We start from the raw sequence: 20,463 nt of genomic DNA, 5'->3' as shown, positions 1-20,463 counted from the left end.
AGACGTGTGTGAATGTAGAGGGTATGAATTTTATTTCTTGTTCAGTTGTCAGGGATGGCCAGCTAAACACATTTCTTTATGCCAGTGCTGCTGGATTCTCTCCTTCTGCAGCGAAATATTCTCTTCTGTTGGAGCTGGGATTTGCCTCTGATGACTGTTCAATGTGTAGGAAATGGGTAGCAGCTTTGTGTTTTTGCCAGTCCAGGATTCAGCTCGCTGTCTATAATTTAGCCTTCTGTGAAAGCTTCCATAGTGAAGAATGTACTCGTTCTAGACTTGTCTGGCAAAACTTCAAAACATTAATGAACTTGTAGCAGGGCTGCACTAAATCTGGATTTGTTTAGCCTTCAGCTTTGCAAGGAAAATTTTAATAATGAGGTTTGGGAAACAAAGGTCTCGGAGGTAATGATTAAGAGCTTACATTCCTAAAATAATAGAAGATGAACAACTTAAAAGCGTGATGTTAACAGTGCACCTATATCATTCTACATTGAAATACAATAGCAGGCATTGTCCATAAAATAATATCTCATTAGTTTCAAGAAAGAAGGAGTTTACAATAATAGAATATTTATGCTAAGCAGTTGGGGTCTGGGGAGGAGAGTGAAAGTTGTCTAGGAGGCTGCATACATAAAGCCTTTGGTACTTGAAAACTAATTTTATTTGTAGTTAATATTCATTGGTGCAAGTTCTAGTCTATTGTTAAATGATTCTAGTGAATAATTACATCCATTACTTTGAAATGTTTAAGACAAGCGTGGAGTTTTAAAACCACTCTTTGTTACTGGAATCATCACCAAAACAGCATTGTGGAAATCATGTTGACACTACAGTTTGATCATAGTCTGCAGGGGTCTCAGTGTGTACTCAGAACTGCTTCTCTGCATCGTATTTACATGCATTATGTAACCTCATTTTCTTGGGAACTGTAAGAAAGTGTATGGCATTTCTCTTTTCTCATTTCCCTGGGATTTGTCAGCTCTTGAATGTGACCCATCTGTTGATGAGTGAATGACAACTGTTTATTCCAGAATAAAGCATGTGCTAAAATGCAAACATGCAGCCTCCAGAAGCACTGAACTAAGTTTAATTAGCTGTAGCAGTCATTTAAACTTCAAACTATGAAGTTAACTCACTTGTTTTTTGCTGGATGCGTGCTAGTCTGGGCAGCTGATTATATTATATTTGTTGCTAGATTATGAGAAGGCATTTCTGATAACCTTTCTGTTCCTAAATCTGTAAATGTCTCATATGCACTCTCTGATATGGCATAATTCTTTATTTATGTCTCAGTTCTCAGATAGGAATACTATGAAGTTGCTAAGGATCCATGTGTAAAAATATATTACTCTGTGTGAATAGAAAACTTTTGGCAAATCACATTTACTAAATGAATTCTCAGTTTATCACAGTTTCAGCCGTGAGCAAAGTGCAACACAAATGGGATATATCAGTGTTTAGAAGGATGGCACTTTATTGTGTCACAAGAGAATAACTGTTTGGAAGAAGAGATGAGCTGGAAAAAGGCACAGACTTAGTGATTTTTAAGGAGTTTTAAACCAGAAGCAAAGCAAAGATGGACTTGCCATTTTTAACCTGCTAAGTATTGTAATCATTACAGTTTTTCTAATGTGAAAGAAAAGAGACAGTTATTCAAACAGATACGCTAACATTTCTGCATTTTAGCACTACTAAGGCAGTAGTTGAGAAAATCTATATCATTAATTCCCAGTGAAGTCATCAGAGTATTTGCAGTGTATATTGAAAATATATCAGGCCTACGAGAAAAGGTGCATTTCTCATCTATTTGTCTTGGAAAAAAAGAAAGTATGTTAAATATTAGATTTTATAGTATGAATGAAACGAGTAAGTGTAAACCTGGCTCTGAATGACTGGCAAATTTTGCTGTGTTGACAACTACACTTGCTATATGGAGCTCACATTGCTGTAGAACAACTGTATAATTTATTAAATCTAGGAGAGTACTTAACATGTAAATAACAGTTGTATGTTGATTAGCACGTCACTAGTGTAACTGCTGTGCTGTGGGCTAGCATCTTGGCTGATCTGTCTCCAGTGTGATCACTGTATGAAAATAAATGTGACACTGATAAGAAATATAAGAAATATTATTCACTAAAGGTATTCCATTCTCCTTAATCTCTCCACTAGAGATGTTCTGTTTTCATTTCTAGTGTAATACTTTTGTTCAAACTGTCCCATTGTGGGTGTTCATATCTGGAATGCTGGCTCAGATAACTATTCATTACACCTTTTTTTTGTTGACTATGGACTTTAGAATAATGAAAATTTCTATTGATTGGTTGCAGCTTTCTGCAGAAACGGTAGGTTATTGGCCTAATCCATACTTTTGAAGCTGATGAAAAGAACTGGAATCAAACACTACAGTAATTTCAACCTTAGCTTGTGGTTGCACTGATGCCAACTGTGTGCTGGCAGCACGGTGGACGCATTTACATGAAAGTGTATATTCACATTTGGAAACCTGCAGGCAGCCAAAGGAGGGAAGTGCTCAGTATATCTTTGAAGTGTAGAATTTTCTTAAGTAATTAACATGTTTTCAATGACATTTGCTTCATATACAGCACCACTTCCTTAAATGTGAGCCTCCACGTAGCAGTACCTCCCTTTGAAGAAGCAAACATAAACAGCAATATCACCTGGCCCATCACATAATTTTTATTGAGATTTACGCATTGTTTGTTTTTCTTATTATTGTTTTTTTCTTTTTACTTCATTATTAAAGACAAGTGGAAACCTCAGTAGCCTGATGATCTTTCCTTGGTTTATCTAGGTAAACAAATTTCAGGTTCCTTTAAATGATCTTGACTGACAGAATTTACTTCCCCTCAGGTCAGTTCCTTTGTGCAAGATGCCAAAGATTGTCTTTCTTTAAAGTATAAAAGCCTGTGTTTGATGTGAATACAAACTGTTCTGGGAATGACTGTGTAGAGCAAGATTACATGCTGCAATTTTAATTACATTGTTCTCAGCAGTGCTACTTGTCTGATCTTAGTGTGAGAGTCAAAATTCAAACCAAGGTTATTTGGTTCTGTAGCTGTTAGTCAAGCTCTGGTATTGTTTGAAAGAGATAATGATAAATTGAGCAAGTTTAAAATCCAGCAGAGTTTTGAGAGGTGGCTTTCCTGCTTAATCCATAGAATTTTTTCACTTTACAGACTGCAATTAGGAGGTTGATTTTCTGCGGTTTATAGAGCGGTTTTTGTGTTGGAATTGTGTTGACACATGAATAAAATAAAAGTTTATAACTTCACAAACTTACAGGTAATGCAGATTTTTGAAGGTATTCTCAGAAGTTATTCATAAACTTTGACCAAGGATTTTATTTCAAAAACAGAGTTTTTAGACTGATAACTGAAAAGGAGCATAGGTCTACTTGTGCATTTTTTGTGGAGCCATGTGGAAAATTAATATTTCTATTGGTAGCTCTGTAAAAATAAAATTAAGAGAACTCACTGGAGAGAACTCAGTTAAAGGCACTGAGAGAAATGTCTCACTCAGGATCATTGGTGGAGAAGATAAGAAGGTGTACCCCTAGAGACAGGAGGAACTGTGTTTCAGTTTATCATTGGGAATGTCGAACTATTCACTGATTTAATGAACATTTTCAGGCATGGATTACTCATTCAGCAGCTGGGTAAATAGGCCAGCAACCTACAGCATCCATTTTGAAAGGAAAATATTACACACTGGACTTATTACTCAGTCTTATTTCCTTTTATGTATTGTAAATGATGTGTCATTCCCTATTTCAGAAACAAACTCCTACCACTGAGTGCTATTTGGAAATTAGTTGCACAAGGCAATAGTTGAAAGCTTTATTTCTGAGGACGCCTTTTAAGAAAACATTATTGCACATCAAGAAAGACTTCTATTGTGATTATGGTTCCAGAAGGGCAGTTGTATAAAGATGTCCATGAATGTATGTTTCTGTAATTTTTTCCTAAAGTGTACTGACCAATAATTTTGCTTCTTAATTTTAAATTAAGACTTGAATTTAGTCTTGAAATTCAAGACTTGAGTCTTGATATTGAGAAACAGTCTGTTGAATTATAGATTAGATAGAATTTACAGAGAAGGTGAAACCAAGAGCCAAGATTGAGAAGATGGAGTCAATGCTGCCTCTAGACAGTATCTCTGGGTAACATGAAAAGCACTTTGTGTTGGTAGCTTGTTTAATGGAAAGCTCCTGCACTTTGACTTTGTCTTACTGTACTGCTAGTGTGGGAGAGGCTGTCAGATTGACTGTAGGATGAAAACCAGTAATTTCTTCTATCCTCAAATCACCAAGGTGTTCTTATTTCCTACTGACGGAGCAGATAAGCAGTCATTCTCCAGCGAGACCAGATATTTCATTTCTGACCTTCAGTAAGCTTCTTACTTATGGCCCACACTTCAGCCAAATGTAAATATCTGCATGATTTAGTGAATCTACTGTTCAATTAATTGTACTCCAGAATTTCCAGTGATTACCTTAAGGCTCATAGAAAACCAGTCTTAGTGAAAAATGAAGAAAAACATGTGCTACAAAAATAAATCAAAAAGAAAAGAAAAACAAAAAGAGAGGAGAAGAAGTTAGAACAGGTCACGTTAAGAAATGACACATCACTGTAATTGTAACAAACTGACCTTCGAGACAGTTTTATTTGTGAACTTAGAGAAAAAAACACCATGGCTCTCAGTTAATTGCCTAGTTAAATGAAAATCTTTACTAAATAAATTCGTGGCTTTGGAGACATTTTAAAAACATGCTGGCGTAAATAAGGCCCTTTTTGTGCTGCTTGGTGCTGTAGTTATTTCCTGCACTTGTTACTTTTCGTTTGCTTTTTGACATCTGCCAGCAGCAATTTATTTACATAGTTAAATCTCCTGGGACCCTGCTTCTTCTGCTGGGTATAACCTCAGCTGATTTCTTTTTAATAAATTACTTATATCAAGCAACTTGTTTTGGGTAGCATTTACGGTGACTGCTCAAAGATCAGATCTGTGTTTGTGCAGAAGCCAAGCAAATGCATGGTTGGGAATATGCTGCCTCTTGAAGTCTTATTCATCCAGGATTCAAGGGAAATAATGCATTATATCCCACTGGGAAGTCCTGTATGAACTCAGACCTTCTATCTTACTATGCTCTAGGATACAATTAATTTTGCATTGACAAAGTTCTTGCAGTAATTTGTAGAACCACAAAATATTGAATGCATTTGAATGCATTTGATTCTGTCTGCTTGTGTCTTGGAATCAGCCTGTGAAAATGTGAGAATCTAAAATTAATTTGATTATATGTTCTCCTGGGATTCTTAGCAAAATGTTATGTTAGTCTGCAGAAATGGAAAAGTATGGATCATTTGCATTGTGATGGGAAACATTTTCATTGAAACTAACAAAGTTTAAAAGTGTCTTTTCTACATATCCCTTCTGGATTCAGGCTCGTTTAGACTGTTCAGAATCAACACTGTTAACACTAAAATGTCATATTCCCCCATAGATGTGACAGCTCCTTTGAGACTGGCTACACAAATACATTATCACTGTCTGCATTTCCAAAAGGACAACAGCTCCATTTAAACTGAACTACATGTGGTGCTCAGAGCATCAATGACAGTGTTACAACATCTAAAGTTTTGATTTTTATTTTTTTCTTCAAACAAAGTCACTAATATCACATTTTTATTGAAAAAGTGATTTTTCTCCAGGGCTTAAAGCAGAAGCTATAGTATCACCATGACTTTATAATGCAGCCGCTGACCTAAGCGATCAGTCAATAACAGGCCTACATTGTAATGAATAAGTTGAGATAACATCCAATTGACAATAATTACAGCTCCTTCTGCTTGATTAGATTTTTGCCCTAAATGAGACAACAGGCAACAAAAGGATATATGAAGGTACCATGTAATGTGAACTGGCACAGAGTGCCTTCAGTCATGAATATTCTGTATTTTCTCATAACTTCAAGCAAAGACTGCTGATGGAATCCTGTTTTGGAAAGGAATTTGCTGAGAAACTTGAGACACAATTGAGGGATCCTTCTGTTTGGAAGGAAGAAAAGAGCAAGCATAAGGCAAGATAAATAGAGACATGTAGTTGCCAAAAAAAGCAGGAATGTTTGACTGTGGTGTTGATAGAGCCACTTTCTTATAGTGCTCTGTGAAAACACTCGTGGAACTCCCAACCAACCTAACTTCTGGTGATCATCAGGGTTGTTCACCTCTAGCTCAGGGTACCTGATGCCATGCCAATACCTAGCTGAGTGGTGGTGCGACGTGCTCGGTAGAGAAGAGAGCTGGGTGAGATATGCAAAGACACCAGAATGCAGCACTAGTATAACAGGAGGTAAGCACAGATGGAGCAGAGTTGCTAAGGTGGTTCTACAGTGAGATGGTAGTTGTTCGTTCTGGAATCACACATAATACCCATTACATAAAGGCAGAGGAAACCTTTAGTCTGCTATCACCTATGGCTCAATTGAAGTGCACAAGGGAATTTCAAAGCATTAATGATTTTTCCAGCTCTGCAAAGACTGTTGGTGGTGGCCAGGTAACATGGGAAAGGGACCAGTGTGCTTATTCCCATCTAAAATGTTGCATTTTTCATTGGCTGTGGCTGGCTTCTGGGTGAGATCCCTCCCTTTGGGGGGAAGCTTATCTAATATCTGTGCTGTATTCTTCTCACATATTTTTACAGTGCCAAAAAACACTGTTGCTATTGATAGCTGCAGTACATACAGTTGAAAGGATATTCTCTGAAGGGCAGATAGGTACAGTCTGGTGCCCGCTACGTGAACTACTGGCCTAATTTGCAGATTTTAACAGGAGTATGCTCAGGTCTCATCCTCATACAGAAATTGCATGGAGATATTTGTCAGTTTAGGTAATTTGTTTTTTGTAGACATTATAAATGTGTGCAAAGATCACGTCTGTTGTTTAGTTCTTGTTCTTCCAAAGAAGCTGAATATAGATGTGCATTTGTGTGTTCAGCAATCCTTAAAATATTCTGATGAACATTGTACTGTTGTTTATATCTCCACAGTTTTTGACTATCTATATGCAAAATAAGTCATTGTTATAATTTATTTCAAAGGGCACATAAAGATACATAGAACAGAATCATAAAATGCAATAGAAGATAATAGCCCACCACTGTTTGATGGATTCTTTGAGATCATTCTATAGCAATTCTGTTATATAACCGGAATTTAACATTGAACTGTTAAAAAAAATAGCAAAAAGAATTTTCATAAAACTCAGTAAGATTTTCTGTGTGTGTGAAGAAATCATCCAGTCTTGCTTGCAGCTTTTCTAATGCACAATTTTATTTCTAGAACTCTTTTAGACATGAAATATTCAAACTCACATTTGAAAGAAAAAAAGCCTCGAGTTTCTAAAATTTGATCTTTGCTCAGTTTTTTGTTTCTTTTTTGCTTCCTTCTTTATTTTCCAATTAAAAATATGTATCATTGTGGTGGTCCTTGCTAAACGTGCCAGAGATAGGAAGATGGAGACAAGGGCTGACAAAAATTGTCATATGCTCTGCTTTCCAGTGTAAGCTTGGAATTGGTCACCCAATGAATTCCTCAGGCCCAGGCACAATTCCTGCTGTCTGTTACTTTTTGGCTTAGAATTCAGTTTAGAGAAACTGCCTTCATAGAACATAAATCAGAAGAGAGATATTCTAAAGTGAACTTGCAGCTTTTCTATGATAGGTTTTTATAGCTTGGAAGGAAACTGTACTGTTGCTTGCTCCCAAAACATGGTTGTGGAGTGAAAGCAGTCACTTCCTAGCGGTGTTTCTATGCCATTCATTCCTGGTTTCCATCTTTCAGCATGTCTTCTAATTGCCTTATGCCCTAAGAAGTTATTTTTCTACAAAAGGTTGGAATTAAGTGTTGACTGTGTCGTTTCTGGGATTTAGTTTGCCATTTTTGTTTGCCATTGTTTATTGCTAACAAGAGCCATGGCAGGTCATGGCAGTTTGTGAATTTTTATATAGTCCAGCACTCAGAGGCATTTCTATTTCCTTCAACCATCACTTTTCTCTATGTAACTAATGAAGATCAATGTCTGTTTAATACTTTCTGTCTAACTTTTATATTTTGCTAATATCTTTGATCAGGGAAGACTTTTTAGCCCAGATGAGGTTTCCCTGCTGGGCTGGAAAGTTAACTTGCCTTTGTGCAGCTGTAACATACTTTTCTCACTCTCTACACCCCTCTCAGCTACAGTTTTCTGTAGTAGAAAACGACTCATCATTTCAATTACGTCTTAAAATAGATTAGAAAATAACAATGTAGGATAAAATAATGTTGATACTATAAATCCCGCTGATTTGAACAAGGCTAGACTGTATTTACAAAAAGGATCCTAGCGTTCATTGACATAATAATTAAGAATCTGTGTTTGGTATGTATTTTCAATGTGCAATTTCCTCAGTTAAAGACCTGTTTTGTTGCTAGCCATCATTAGCTAACATAAAAATTTGTGTGCACATATAGAGAGACATACAGAGTAAGTTCTGTGTGTTTATAGATAAATGTGTGTATTTAATTATTCAAAATACCTCTGTGGAGATTTTGTCAGAGAGAAAATTACGGATTCTGTATTTCTGTTGAAAACAAATTAAACTTCTGAGAATCAAATTAAACTTCAAAAAAAAATGACTTTGAAAGAAGAAAGAATATATCAGTTTAATGTGCATTTGGATATAAGAAATCTAGTTTGGCATTTTTTCTTCTCACATAGTTTACAAGAGAGATCCAACTGTTAATCTTCCAATATTTTAAAATGGTGCTCCTTAAAACGTTTGCAGTTGTACAGAAACTTATGTGGCACATCATGACAACAGTATAGGATGTACAATACTGGGAACTTGAAATTTCTTGCTGAGATCTTTTAAAGGTAGTATTTCAAATCACAGCTTTGGTTTTTCATCATTACAATATGGATTTGTGGTCTTACAGAAGAATCCTTTTTGTAGTTGCCTTGATTCTGATAAAGTCAGTGACCAAAGTAGACAAAAATATCTGAACATCTCACGTGCTTTCTTACAGAAAGCAATAGAAGTCTAGTACAGGAGGCTGAGAAATGAACAGAGAGAGATGAGTGACATGAGTGTTGTTTTTCATTGGGAGATGCTTGGCAGTATTTTCATTTTGCTTGTATGGAGTTTTGGAGCCTGTCTCTTACCATATGGCATATTAAGCACAATAAAGATGTTCATTTGGCAGCTGGAGCATGACTAGCAACATCAGAAGAGTCATATATGCATCAATAAATTAAGAATTCTGCCTTCATGTAAATAAACATTAGATCATTTCTTTTAATTGCCTATTGAGTTCTTGACAATGAGACACAGTCACTTTGTAGTCGTCTGTTACAGCATTTCCAAAATTCTAATTTATGACTATAGCTGAACAACTCCTATTATTAATTTTTTGCCCTTCTGCAGCACCTGGAGCACCAACCATAAATAATTTTTTTTCGAGTGCTCTACAGATGCAGAGGAAACAAGCAGTCTTTGCTCTGGAGAGCCTACAGTCTAGCTAAACTTCCTAAGCTCTAACACCAAGGGAGTGTGTAAAGGGATGTGGGAAGATTTAGTGCATGTGGATGCTCAACAGGTTACTGCTCATCCAATCCATTATATTGCAGATGGGTAGTATGAATAATGTCAGTCATCTGTCCCATGGCTTTCCTCATACCTAATCTCTGTGAGGAACGCACATTACAAACATAATACATCATAAATATATGTCATCATGGTTGTCAGACAGCAAAATGTTATATACTGGGAGACAACATTTTCATGTTAGACTGCCAGATGGTTTTGTTTCCTTTCTCCCCTTAGCAGACTCCTTAGAGCAAATCCATCCAGCTGACACAGGCTTTGGTAACTACTTTTATTTTTTGTTATTTGGGCACTGTTTAAATATTAATCTGAAAAGTTCTTATTAAGACAACTGTTTTTAATGGCATGTTTTATTTCTGAAAAGAGAAATACAATAGCAACTTAGATCACACTTCGTCTCAGTGGAGCTCTCTTAAGTGTTTCCTTTCTTCTTCCACGTGCTTGTTCGTGTTGGTTTCAGAGCATCTCAGTCCCATGCCCAAGTTTCCATCAGTCCTAGGAGAGATTCCAGGCTCTTTCCAGCATCAAAGCTAGCTCAGCACTCACCTAGCTGGAACAGTAGGGTACAGTGATTAGAATCTGAGCTAGCTACTGAACGTCCAAAGATCTCACTAGGGTGTCTGGCAGGGCAGGGAAGTGTGGTTGGTGTCAGGAGTAGCTCCATGGGCCACATAGCTGGTACTGGAGCTTGGTACAGACAGCTTGTGTACAATTTTGGGTATCTTCATTGGCTTTTTCCCAGAATCAGCATGAGTTTTTTGATGCAGGTGTTCCTGGTGAGGGGCACTGTGAGAATTATTTGGAATTTAATACAATCTCCTGCGATGTTCCCTGGTAATCCCAGTCCAGAAGGCATCATTGCTTTCATAAATTTCTCATTTGCCTCTCACTTCAGAATAGAGATTTTATCTAAGGCTACATTTCTTTTCAACTCTCATAATAATTTAACAGTTTGCTTCTACTTCATCACTGTTGGCCCTTGGTCCACATAATCTTCAGTGTTCTCTATCCTTATGATCGCTTCATCTCCTTCCATCCACTTCTAATTTCTCTCCTACATATCACTATTTCTTATAGCCCTTTCATTTTCTTTCCTTCTCCTTGCTACTAACCTTGTCAAATACCTTCGTTTCTGTGGTAGACTTGGGAATAGAAAGCATCAGTGCTTTTGGATGAGATATGGTAAGAAAAGTTTCTCACTTTTAAGCAAGTTTGCTTCTGCTCTTTGTTGGAAAAAGTGCAGTTTCATAAAGCAGGACCAAGATCCGAGCAAATACAGAAGGTCTGAAAGTTCCAAATTCATGACTCCACGTGAATGTAAAATATATATTCAACTACCACTTCTAATTCCATGTGTCAGCTCTGCATGTGGCCCTTGAATTTCCACAATGCATGCAAATGGCAGCAATGCAAGCACCTCAAGAAATATGATGCTGAGTAGCAAGGTGGGAGAGGCGTGCTCCCAGCAGCCTCTGTTGTAGGAAAATAACTGAGAGTGGCTGCTTTCTGAATGTGTCCTGTGCTATTTGGCCATACTATCACTCAGACTCTGACATTTGGTTTTAAATTGTTTCTCTGTCATAGTTGTTAGGCTTTCTATTCTTTTATTTAAGCTTTGCTGAGAGACATCTTATTCTAGACGTGATGAATTTGTCAAATAGAGATGCCAAATCTTCCAGTTGTGTGCTATTAATAGACCACTAGGTCACCAGCAGCTTTGGACTGTGAGAAGTACAGGCTGATGCAGTATGACAGGGTACCTGCCAAAGGCACTGTGCCATTGTTTTATAAAGGGTGGAGAAGAATAAGTTAAATGAGAATCCACTCATAATTCATCAAGACTGTAATCTATACAGTGATTAGCATAGAGAATTTCAATTTCCCACATTTGTGGTAACAGGGAAATTTCGTCTTTTAGTGGGCTGATAGCTTTAGGAGATTACAGAGAATCTGTTAAATGCCTGTCATATCACCGACATCAGCTGCAAGGGGTGGTTTAACACCAAGGGAGGCCTTGCCAACAAAGAACCTTCCATCAAAATCCTTCTGGTTTCTTTTTTTATTTATAATCTCTCTTGCTTTCAGCAAAATTCAATGAAGTGGCAAATGTATGGTCATCCACTATGGGAACGTCTTTGTTTTACCTCTTGGATTAGGCCAAGCCATGACAGAATCTAGGATTTACTTTTTTTTCCCTTTAAAAATACCAATCAGACAGAACAATATAATCCATACAATGAATTTAGAAAATTACTACAAGTGCTTTGTTTTCAGTAAAACTATTGTGTTTGATCATCTCTAGTCTGTATCCCTGTCTGTAGGGCAGCTTTTAAAGGTGCAATGGAATTGAAATGTAAAATCAAAATAGCAGGAGCATACAGATAAGCAAAATTCTACAGCACAGTAACTTGAGGAACAGGTATGATTATAGAGCAAGTTGTCTAGGGGGAAAAAAAAATAATAAAGCAGCACACATGTAAATATGTCATTCAGATGTCAAAACAGAAAAAGTTTGCTTAGAAATCAGAAGTTTCTGAAGACCTCTTAATCATATGGCTGTAATTACACCAGTAATGTTTATGGCAGTGTTTTGAGCAAAGTGAATCTACTGGGCTCAGAGAAGGAACATGAAGCAGTGTCACATCTTTATCTTTTGGGATGTTTTTTCTCTTTCTGTTGGCTTTCATAAATATTTTAAGTATTTCATATGAAGTGAAACAGTGAAAGTGAAAGCTGTTTTTTAAATAAGAGTTCTTCTTGTGTATATTGGTAGTGCAGCTCATGCATCACTCTACAGGTGGTTAATAAGAATAGTAAGAAATACTATAATTGTTTTTTTTCTTTAATTATGTAACCCTTTTGCAGTAGAATGTGAAATTGCATATTTTGCAAACCGCCAACAGCAAAACTAAAGAAAAATACATCGGATTTCTGAAACCACTTGGGCAGTGGAAGAGCCTTTACATCTCACTTGTTACAGTGAAGGGGGAGAACAGCAAGGCCACTATTGCTGTTGCCCAGTTTGTGAAATTAGTGTGCATTCTGTGCTTTTGAGTGATCAGAAAATGTTCATGTCTAATGTGGGTTTATTTCCTCCTTCCCCAGTTAGTATGGCCATAATCTCCTCATCCTTCTGAAACTGCACATTCATAAGTTTGTCTATGAAATATTATAGCCATACAAATATAATGTTTGAAAGTATTCCCTTAGATTGGAGCCATTTCTCCACGAGATCTGTACATAAGCCAGCAACGTGAAAACTTCTGAAGTCTGTATTCCAAAGTGGATACTTAAACTTAAGTTTTCTCACTTTTCTTTTTATTTCTTTTCTTCCCCAGTGGTGTTTGATGACTGCAAGGGGAATAACAAATTGAACTTCGAAGTTTCTAACCCAGACTTTAAGGTGGAACACGACGGGTCTTTAGTTGCACTGAAGAATGTATCAGAAGCTGGCAGAGCTTTGTTTGTCCACGCACGATCTGAGCATGCTGAGGATATGGCAGAAATTTTGATTGTTGGAGCTAATGAGAAGCACGGTGCATTAAAGGTAAGATAAATACAAAATACTAAGCTGCTAGGTATTTACATGTGCCATCCAGGACTATAAGCAGATTGAATCTGTTAGCAAAGAGATCAAAATTCCATCCAGGTATTGCTGTAACAATTTAGCACTTAGCTCAACATAATAGATTATAAATTTTGCAGATTTTGAAAGATGTATTACATCTTCAGGTGTAAATACTAAATATTCATACAGAATTGACTTAAATGAGAGAGTGTAAGTATCAAAATTGGCAACTTCTTCTGATGTACTTAGGCCAGATAACCAGTTTGGCAATAACTACAAATGGAAAAGTCATACTCAAAATATTTAATTTAGAATTTACTGCTTCATATTTGTTGTAAGTCTTAAGGACATGGAAATTAGTTCTATGCTGTGGAAGTTAAATTTTCATACAGGTCTGCTTATCTGATGCCATTATATATTATACTACATCAACTTCTGCATGCAAATCCCAATCCATATTTACTCTCTGTCACTATGTCTATCTGCACTGTTGAGTTTGTTCCACTGTAGCAGAAATGCGAAGTCACAGCTTGAAGCAGTGATTGAACACCTGGTGGGAAGGCAGGGCCAACCTGGGGGAGCTCAGGTGTATGCAATGAACCTGAGTGGTGGAAAGGCTGGAGCCAGGATCCACCCCTTCCCAGCCCTCATTTAAGAATTGGCAGTGGAGGTTAGGGGTTTTTGCTGGAGATCCTTGCCTACCTGAGGCCTTCTAAGCGTAAGCAGATTCTATTCCTTTGTTTCTGTGCTCAGGATTGTTGCATTTGAGCATATCCTCACTTACTGCAGCCTGGGACTTCACAGACTCAGTGTCATTGCTGTACTTTCCATTGCATTATGGCAAATTACATCGGCTCTGCCCACTTATTTCTGTATCCATTTTTTTCCCAGTTTGGAATTTCAGTGTAATACCAACCATATATTTTGGGGAAAAGTGCTTCACAAATTGAGTGAAATGTTTTCTCCGTGCCCATGAGAGTAACAGAAAGGATGTAAGGTTGCCTTCATTTCTGTATCCTGGCATTTAGTAAAAAGGCAAGCAAGACAGTGATTTCCTGTACAATTAAATCTAGTACTGGAATCAAGAAGCCATGATGAGAATCACTTACCTGTTGTTTTATTTTGGTATTTCAACTTTCAGCTGTTGAAGTTTTCATTGTGTTTCTAACAATAGCTTAGCATAACTTCAGTTTTTCATTTAAAAAAACTTAGCTTTAAGGGTGAACAAACTTCTGAAAGTCTGTGGCTGAGGAAAGGTTTTGATCTGTGCTTTAAGCAGCACGAGATGTGAATGCAGATTGCTAGCAGGGGAAAAGTATCAGAATGTGTAACTGTGCAGAGAGCTGATCGGAACACTGAGAGGGAATTTAATTTTATTTAAATATGCCATATCTTCAGAAAGTTCAATTTTAACAAAGTCATACTTGAGAGATTCTTATGTGTCAGAGCTGTGGATTCAGGACCACGCACCATCAAACTCAGAGTACAAAAAGTAGCTCAGATGACCCAGGCGTTTAGCTGTCCTTGGTCTCAAACTAGCAAGACGTGTTCCTTTTGGTGCATTCACAAGAATGTGATCATGATTTTGATTTAACTCTAGGTTTTGAAAGCTTAGGAGCTGTTTTAATATGGTGATTATCGTTCTCCAGTTGGAATTTACTGAATCCACAGAGAAGTTTGAAACATCCCAACTGGAAGGCTAGAGTTAAACTTAATGGGATTGGTTTCTTTATGAAGATCCGATTCTCTAAGAATCATATTCTGATGCTGTTATACTGATTTACTTAGAGAAGCAACTCTTCCCTGCCTTTTTAATGGACATATTCTGTGGAAGTTACGATCTTGGGGTAGTTTTGCTACCTGAGCAGAAATTAACAAATGTGCATTTGTGCTGACTACAACAGAGCTTTATTAGTGGTCTTTTCTCTTTATATTCTATTCTGGTTCTGGACTGTATTTTTTCAAAATGTTCAATTAATATTAACACATTGTTGGAACTTATCATCAGACTGTCCGTGTTCAGAAGCCAATTCCTAGATTCTGTTACAACCACTTTGTATTGCTTCAGAGAGAGAAGGCCAGTCTGGACCTGACATATTCTGCTCCTTGCCAGTCTTCCCTTATGTGTGGCTATGCAGAGCAACCTTATAACATTATCTCTACCTGTATTCACCAGCTCTTTATGAGTTTTGAAATTCAGCTCAAAACTAAAACACTGTTCTTTTGGCATGTAGATCCTTGGTGTGTACAGTGCCTTTGGGATTTAGGTGATGCATTACTGTGAGCTGAAAAATCCATGTAATGAGGATCAACGCTTCTTCGAGATGATACAAATGTCTTGGGGCTGGTTGTCCTACTTGACCTCAGCTAGTATTCTGTAGCTCTTAAATATTTTTATCAACTATTTTGTCTATTATTTGCCTATTTTAAACATAGGAGACAGTCTTTCTGTTCGTCATTCCTCAGAAAGATATAAAGATTACAGCATCCTATCTGATGTGATTTTTCCGGTAAATTGGAACAGAATCTTCTACTTTTATGGGCTGAATGTGTAAGCATGGAAACAGCAGAACAGCTCCATCTGTTAAGGCAAGAAGCCTTGGCTAAGAAGTGCTCAGATGGAGCCCTAATATTTCAGCATGATCTTGTAGGGTTATGATGATCACATGTCAGAGCGTTGCTCAGCATTCAGTACTTAAAGTACCTTGTTTAATTAAGGGATAATCATAGAATCATAGAATGGCTTGGGTTGGAAGGGACCTCAAGGGTCATCAAGCTCCAACCCTCCCCTGCCATATGCACATGTCTAATACTAGACCAAGCTACCCCGGGCCCCGTCCAACCTGGCCTTGAACACCTCCAGTGATGGAGCATCCACGACCTCTCTGGGCAAATTTTTAAGGAGTTAGTATATATTTCCCCATTGTTGGCAACTGCCAGTTCTTTACTGAAAGCATGTGCCTGCATCTGTGAAATCCCATTGTTAATCTTGCTAATATTAGTTTCCCAACATGTATGGAAATGACTGATGACAATGATCTCTAATGTGCTGACATGCAGATTAAGCCTGGAAGAAGATAGTGTAATTCCTGGAACTTTGGAGGGTAATTACTACCAAACATACTTGAGAGGAATATCAGAAGTATTTAAAGTTTAAGAAGAGCAGAAAGCTATTGGTATTCTAGTGGTAGAGGTATATGATTATTTCCTGCTGAAGATGTGGGAAGATTCTAGATGGCCTCACTGATCAGTCGTAAGTGATTAAGTACCTCCAAGGCTCTAATACAGTCAGTGGCTGTTCGAGTACCACTTGCGGTACAATTCTGCTTTTTGAGTCTAAAGGTCATGTTTCCTTACCCTTCTGCCAGAGACATATGAGCTCTGCAGAGTCTGCAGCTTTCCATCACAGGATGGCTGAGACTGCAATGCGAGGAGATGGATGGTTCCTCAGCATCATCAGCCTACTTGGCTGTTGCTTTCTGACCACAGAATGCTGTACAGCTAGTGACAGAAGAGCTGGAGTCCTGTATGTTAGATTTCTGTCAGATGTGGGGTGTGAGTGCACAGAAGAGTTGCCATGGGCACATGGAGGGTGCAGCATTATAGGGTGGTGGTGTCTTTTTAGGTAAGTGTTTGTACATACTTGTACCCGTGGGCAGCCAGAGTGCTGTGTGACAGTGGAAGGAATGAAGTCCACTTACTTTCAGCTTGGGGCAGCGCTGATGAGGCGTATGTCTGTGCTTATGCTCTACTTATGTTTGCTTAATTATCTTTCACATGGTCAGGACTTGACTGCTTGTGACATTAAATAAATATACGTGGAAATGTTTTAATTCACCCAGGAGTCCTAAAAATGAACTTTAGGCTCGTTCTAAATAATTCATGGAACTGCAAGGGATCTCTAATGGAAAAATAAATCACTCATGGAACCCTACTAAGGAACAAACTGACAGAATTGATAAGTGGCAATAATTCAAAATTATGCCTCATTGAGTGCCTGCTTTGTTTTAAAGGACTAGTAGAGGGAAATTTCATCACATCTGAGCATTTGACCGGACATTAGCGAAAGCATTTATTTGTTTACTTTAAAAGTCTGCTTTTGTGAAGGACAAGGTATAGCTAAACTGTTTTTAGAGGCCCATTAAAAAGGGTGCATTGAAGAATGCAGCTGGCTGGGAAATGAATTGTGTCCTCCAAGGCTAAATAAAATGGGTATTTCTTAGTACTGCTTCTACTTTATAATCTAATGCTGGTTTTAATAACTAAACTCCTAGTAGACTTTTTGCTAAAAGAAATCCTTAGGAAACAATTTTTCTCTACAGATGGGCTTTTTTTGTGTGTGTGGTGGCAAATGCAGCCTTTATTTTCCACAGCAAAGAGAATTATTTGGAACTTCTATTTGTTACAGCATCACAGACGCTGTGTGAGGGGAGTTAGATATCAAGAGTCTGGCACCAAAGCAGATAAGAGGACAGGCAGATATTCAGAAATTCCAGGCTGGTAGTAACTTCACAGCAGTCTTCCATACAGAAGGATGAAATGATTAAATTAGAAACTGTCAAACCCTCAGGACACTTTTCAGGCACTAGATGAAAAAGGAAAAGAAGAGATAAGAGGGAGGAGCGCTCCCTGAGACAGCATGTTGTAGATGAGGAAAGTTTAAAATTGTCTCCAGCAGCAGCTCACATCGAAGGGAATGAGGTTGCAGGAGTCCTGCTACTCTGTCCAGTCCACTTCGTAACAGCGAGGGGCTGGTCAGACAGACTGCTCGTGCATTTCCTTCTCTCAAAGTATTGTTTTCCCAATGTCAGCTCAGTTTATTAAAGAGAGGATGGGAGATGCAGCCTGGTGTGGAGCTTGCCCTGCTGCTTTGCAGGCCTGAATTCCTTCTTCTATTAAATCACTGCCTTAATGCCTGTGCCTCTATTTCCTAAAGTATCAAATAATGAAATAATTATATTAAAAAAAAAAAAAAAAAAATATATATATATATATATAAAAATAACCCTAATAATGAAACTAAACTCCTTGGATTTAAATGCTAGTGTTTCTTATTTATGCCTTACTTCTGTTTTATCCTTGAAGTATGAAGATTGCAAATTTTATTGATATGAAATAAAAAGCACCCAGAGCCTTAAATCCTACATGCATAGCTTTTTGCCTTAGAACAGATGAGAAAGGATCAATAATCTTATTATGATTCTCTTGCAGAAAAAAATACTTGCACAAGGAAGTGAGTGGTTGAGTTTTGTAATCTGGCAGTTCAATAATTCATTTGGAAAGTAAGATCAAGAATCAACCTCTCTGATATAGCAAGCAATTGTTCCAATTAATGTATGCTAACATTTTTCCAGTTTAGAATAGAGTTCTAAATAGGCTGAAAATAACTGTGCAAAAGCATAAAGATGGAATCTCATATGAGATATTGACAAGCAGTCTGGAAGAGTTTCGTATTATTAGATTTGCATATAGCAGTTACTACAATAAGTAATGCATTGGATAAATAAAACACCATGTTCTGCTTTTCATTTTAAGGCACAAAATAAAGTAAGTCACAGAGGTATATCAATATGACATACCTATGAATTATTACACTGATCGAAACAGCATGTAGAATAGAATTACTTCCAGAGAATCTGTGGAGATGCTTCCCCTTTGGACATGTTGGTTTCCCTTAGGCATATAAACATGAGTTTTTGTAAAGAGCAAACAAAGAAAAATGTCTAAATGTCTCTTCTTGTTTTTATGCTCAGTTGCCAGAAAACTTAACATAGTAATCTTCCCCTATTAGTTGTGAAATGAACAACTTTCTATTGCTTCTGCTCTTTATAACACTGCAAACACTGATTGACTTGGACTTCATGCATTAAAATCTGAGCTGTAAGTGACTTCAGGATATAACACCTGTGGGTTGATGAAATTGTGGTAAATGTCTCTTCCCCATCTTAATCATCAGTGGAAGGATGCAATGCTACAGTGCATGTTTCACAGAATACATCTTAATTAATGTTAATGAAAGCAAGATCTTGTTCTCATCAATGGGTCATTCTTTAGTATCTCTTAGCTGCCTTTTTTTTTTTTTTCTCTATATTTTTATAAAAAGCCTCCACTTGCTGTTTGGAAACAGTTCCTTTATTATAGTAAATCTCCTCAGCCACTGAAATAAGCTATCTTCTACAAAAATTCCAGTCACTTAATTTCCCTTTTTATCCTTCGGTCTGATCCAGAGCCTCCTGGAGTAATCAGATTGCAGCAGGCTTTAGGTCAAACCCACAAAGCAGGATTTCTGCCTGGCAGTGCCATAAAGAAGTGATTCCTGTACCTCTTCCCCAGGACACTGCCAGCTGACCCTCCACGTGCCATGGTGTAGTGCACAGGGTTATGACTTTTCACATGCAGCCACGCTTCCCCTTTGCTCACCTCTACAGCAGAGCCTTGCTTTTATTGCTGGGCTGGTGCTTCCCCTCAGGCCTGCACTAAATTTATCCTTCCAACTTAACTCTGCAAATTCCCACCACCAAAGAAATGCAGTTTTCATATAGACTGTCTTTGGAGTTCGCTCTGACAAAGATCCATTTATCTGAGAATTATCTTAGTGCCAAGAGTTGTGGCAGTTGCCATGGCAGCAATTACATATTGTGTTGAATACTAGAGTAAAAACTGTAAGAACCATGAGCCACTGGTGGTTTTCATTAATGTAACATTCCCTATTTGGTCAAAGCGTGTCTTCTTAGTTTATTCATCGTGTGCATAAATGCTTGGGTCAAGTGTGTAGGCTAGCTTTCCTTCCCTTTCCTTCAGTGCACAGCTTCAGCATGTAAATGAGGTGTGCTTGGTTATTTAAGGAGAGAAAAATGGTCTTATAGACTGGAACCATGAATAATTGACTGTGAAACAAGAAGGTGTTAGCTTCTGTGAATGTTCAGTGCTTTCCTCTGAGTAATTTTCATTCAGATTCCACACAAACTGGGGAAGTGTTTATCCTGGAAAAAGAACTTTGTGCTTTCCAGTAGCAAACACAGCTAAGACAAGTATAGAATAGGTCTAACAGGGAATCCAGGGTGAAATGAGATGGTGTTTTGAACCAACTGCAATCTTTGGTAATGAGTCCAAATTACTCATGAAAAACATCAAGCAAAAATATTTTAAATTAGCATTTTTCAATTAAAAAAACCTCACCATTTAAAATCATTTGTTCTGTCAGCGTTGAATTGCGTTTAGGCTTTCTG

The 20,463-nt window shown here is 37.6% G+C and overlaps 1 protein-coding gene across 2 annotated transcripts in view; it reads left to right on the top strand.

Moving 5' to 3' along the window:
- Positions 1 to 20,463, top strand: part of CDH13 (cadherin 13) — a 433,086-nt gene that overhangs the window by 135,082 nt on the left and 277,541 nt on the right. For both annotated transcript variants that reach the window (XM_052685882.1, XM_052685881.1), the window contains exon 3: positions 13,005 to 13,213. In XM_052685882.1, coding sequence (XP_052541842.1) covers positions 13,005 to 13,213 — 209 coding nt within the window. The remainder of the gene's footprint in view (positions 1 to 13,004; positions 13,214 to 20,463) is intronic.

The sequence above is a fragment of the Tympanuchus pallidicinctus genome, unplaced genomic scaffold (assembly GCF_026119805.1).
Source record: "Tympanuchus pallidicinctus isolate F22 unplaced genomic scaffold, pur_lepc_1.0 scaffold22, whole genome shotgun sequence".
Classification (NCBI taxonomy): domain Eukaryota; kingdom Metazoa; phylum Chordata; class Aves; order Galliformes; family Phasianidae; genus Tympanuchus; species Tympanuchus pallidicinctus.
Note: the sequence above shows the minus strand (reverse complement) of the source record. Positions and strands in the feature narration are given on the sequence as shown.